The sequence below is a fragment of the Anomaloglossus baeobatrachus genome, chromosome 1 (assembly GCF_048569485.1).
Source record: "Anomaloglossus baeobatrachus isolate aAnoBae1 chromosome 1, aAnoBae1.hap1, whole genome shotgun sequence".
Classification (NCBI taxonomy): domain Eukaryota; kingdom Metazoa; phylum Chordata; class Amphibia; order Anura; family Aromobatidae; genus Anomaloglossus; species Anomaloglossus baeobatrachus.
Genome location: NC_134353.1, coordinates 582,327,588 through 582,331,500, shown reverse-complemented (window position 1 = coordinate 582,331,500; position 3,913 = coordinate 582,327,588). Strand labels below are relative to the sequence as shown.

The following is a 3,913-nucleotide window of genomic DNA, read 5'->3' as shown; positions in this document are numbered from 1 at the left end:
TAATATTAAAAACTGATAAACAGAAAACTAAGTGCATATAAAAATCTATTGTAACAGTGTAATGCTGCTGAATATTTATACTGTATATGCTGTCTGTGTGTGTGTGTGTGTGTGTGTGTATATATATATTATATATATATATATATATATATATATATATATATATATATATATATATATATATATATATATATATATATATATATATATATCATTTTGGTGTCTAAATATGTATATGTAATTATATATATGAAGCCATCCGTACACATACATGCATTATATTGTATATTACATTATACATTTAGTTAGTGAACATCGCATTTTTAAAATAGATTTTTTTCAGGTCATAGCTGCAATATATATATATACGGTGTGCGTGTGTGTATGTGTGTAAATGTATGTGTGTACATGTATGTGTGTGTGTGTGTGTACATGTATGTGTGTGTGTGTGTGTGTGTGTGTGTGTGTGTGTGTGTGTGTGTGTTGCAATCTTGACCTTAGAATCCAATGTTTTCGTTATGTGAATACAAAACATTAGCATAATGACATGTGATAAAGAGTGGGGATAGCGTTCGGGCAACCTTTAGCACCGATGAGTTAATAAACCACTCCTGGCAGGTAACATAAACATAGGAAATGTACAATTTGTTCATTTCAATATTTTTTTTACTCCATATGGAGAAAACACATATAAACAATAACAATAAATAATATATTAGATTAAATATTTACAACGAATACACAAAACTGAACATTTAAATAAGCATCATCCAAATAATCTCAAGTCCACTCAAAGCCACAAAACATACCACAACCATTCCCTTCCATAGTAGTGCTTGCAGAAAGTTCCATACATACATATATATGCATATGTAAGTCATTTCAAAGTTTTCACAGTCCATACTGGTGCAAGACCAAAGAGCTGCATTTCCTTGAGTCCGATAACAATTGCTCAGGTTCTGGTAATGTCCAGGTCCATAGAGCTCCTAGAAGCCACCAGGAAACCGCATGTGGCAGTACTGTCTGTTCCCATAGGAGCTGATCAGTGGCCCTCCACCTATGTTTAGGACTGCTGGGAGCATGGTGGCTGGTCTGTGAAGAAACTGGTTGTAGTTCCATGGCTGGGGAAAGCTTGGCACAGACCTCTCAGGTTCACTTTTCTTCATGATATTCTCTATAGTGAAGGACTTGCTTGGAGAACCACCTTGTTGACTGCCTAGAATCTGAGGCTTTAGATCTGTGTTGAGTCCTTGGATGTTGCTGGAAAGTCTCCCCCTTATAACATCCTGATAGGGAATATGATGACCAGGGATGACTAATCTTTCAGTTATTGGCACTGGTGCCAGGGCATTTGGTTGTACAAACGTTTGTGGTTGAATAGGTCTGAAGGACCTATAGCAATGCAAAGGAGGGTAGACCATTAAGTTGTCTTTAAAGAATTCGTTGTGATGTCTTTTAAATCTTTTCCTCCTTCTAAGAAAGCTCCCATTGTCAAACATGTCTTCAGAGGCAGGGTCCAGCGTCCAGTAATTGCCCTTGCCAGGGTTGCCCGGCTCCCTGGGAATCTTGATGAAACAGTCATTAAGAGACAAGTTGTGCCTAATGGAGTTCTGCCAGGCTGGGAATTTATCTTTGTAATATGGGAACTTGTTGCTGATGAAGTCACAGATGCCGCTCAGAGTAAGTTTCTTGTGGGGGCTTTGCAGAATAGCCATGGTGATCAGGGCTATATAGGAGTATGGGGGCTTCACCAGGGTCCTTTTGGATTTGCCCCCAACATTTAGAGTAGTGTCCTTAGTCTCACTCTCTCCAGAAGAGTCACTCTCTGACTCCAGGCAGCAGGGCTTTGTGGGGGACAGCTCACCAGCATCCGAGTCTGAGGATCTACTCTGCAGAAAATCACAGCTGTCATCATCTCCCAAGATATCAATCTCATCCTCCTCCTCCTGCATTCTGGAAAAGAGCTGCTGCTGTTCATCCATGGTGTCTTGTAGGGGCTTGGTAACGATATTGTGCTCAAGACCACTTCTCCAGTAGTGCCTAGTGGCTGGGGCTGACTGATCCAAGTACTTCTCCCCCTCCTCTTTATAAGCAATGTCTCCTAATGCATAGGCTCTTCCCTGTAGCCACTCAGCCCTGTCAGGTAGTCATCTGCACTTGAATTGGAGATAATCCGCTAAATAGGCCTTTTGAAGGGGTCTTGCACCTGGAAGGAGGGGCTGGGATCTATGCAGTGTCTGGTACTGGGTTGAGAATTAACACTTGCTGTGAATATCAATGCACTATAGCAAGTTTACTTATTCACAAAACATGCAATGGTTTGTTAGATCCAGTATTGTGGATTATTGTTTGTTCAAACTGTTTAATTAAATAACAATAGTGATTTTACATATCAGGATCAACAGAATAAACTGATTGCTAACCATGATTATAGTCAGAAATATTGTCTGATACATACATTATTACTATTGACTGATTCATCACAGAGATTATAGTAAGATTATTAATAAATCACATGTCAGGAAAATATGTTAGCACGAATTCTAATACCAATTATGTATGTATATAGTGGCCTTCACATAAAATCAATGAATCAATGCCATAACACTTCACTTATAATCCTAACTTCACCGATTTGCTAACTGTGAGGAATTTTATGTGCTGGAATGTTACATGGCAATATGTATATAAATATATATATATATATATATATATATATATATATATATATATATATATATATATATATATATATACACATACACACACACTACAGTTCAAAAAAGTCTGGGGTCACCCAGACAATTTTGACTTTTCCATGAAAAAATCATACTTTTATTTATCAAATGAGTTGCATAGTGAATAGAAAATATAGTCCAGACAATGAGTAGGTTACAAATAATGATTTTTACTTGAAATAATTTTTTCCTTCAAACTTTGCTTTCGGCACAGAATGCTCCTTTGCAGCAATTCCAGCTTTGCAGACCTTTGGCATTCTATCTGTTAATTTGGTGAGGTAATCTGGAGATATTTCACCCCATGCTTCCAGAAGCCCCTCCCACAAGTTGTATTGGCTTGATGGGCACTTTTTGCAACCATACAGTCAAGCTGCTCCCACAACAGCCCATTGGGTTGAGATCTAATGACTGGGCTGGCTATGCCATTACAGATAGAATAACAGCTGCCTGCTTCTTCTCAAAATAGTTCAATGTGGAGGTGTGCTTTGGGTCATTGTCTTGTTGTAGGATGAAATTGGCTCCAACCAAGTGCTGTCCACAGGGTATGTATGGCATGGTGTTGCAAAATGGAGTGATAGCCTTCCATATTCAAAATCCCTTTTACCTTGTACAAATCTCCCACTTTACCAGCACCAAAGCAACCCCAGACTATCACATTACCTCCACCATGCTTGACAGATGGCGTTAGGCACTCTTCCAGCATCTTTTCAGTTGTTCTGCGTCTAACAAATATTCTTCTGTGTGATCCAAACACCTCAAACTTTGATTCGTCTGTCCATAACACTTTTTTCCAATTTTCCTCTGTCCAATGTTTGTGTTCTTTTGCCCATATTAATCTTTTCCATTTATTAACCAGTCTCAGATATTGCTTTTTCTTTGCCACTCGGCCCTAAAGGCCAGCATCCTGGAGTCTCCTCTTCACTGTAGACGTTGACACTGGCGTTTTGCAAGTACTATTTAATGAAGCTGCCAGTTGAGGACTTGTGAGGCGTTGATTTCTCAAACGAGAAACTCATGTACTTGTATTGTTGCTCAGTTGTGCAGCGGGGCCTTCCACTTCTCTTTCTACTCTGGTTAGAGCTTGTGCTCTCCTCTGAAGGGAGTAGTACTGTAATGCCTGCCTGGATCAACAGACTCAGGTGGGATGTAATGGACAGACTAGAGGGAAGCCACTC

The 3,913-nt window shown here is 39.1% G+C and overlaps 1 protein-coding gene across 1 annotated transcript; it reads right to left on the bottom strand.

Annotated features, from left to right (window-relative positions):
- Positions 1-266: 266 nt before the first annotated feature.
- On the bottom strand, positions 267-2,045 carry LOC142296406 (forkhead box protein D5-like). The gene has a single exon (XM_075340015.1). It carries the CDS (start codon positions 1,980-1,982, stop codon positions 987-989), a length of 996 nt encoding a protein of 331 aa, XP_075196130.1. The 5' UTR covers positions 1,983-2,045; the 3' UTR covers positions 267-986.
- Positions 2,046-3,913: the final 1,868 nt, after the last annotated feature.

What these genes read in the sequence shown, in the direction of transcription:
- LOC142296406 (XM_075340015.1), bottom strand. Translation starts at nt 1,982, where the DNA reads ATGGATGAACAGCAGCAGCTCTTTTCCAGAATGCAGGAGGAGGAGGAT.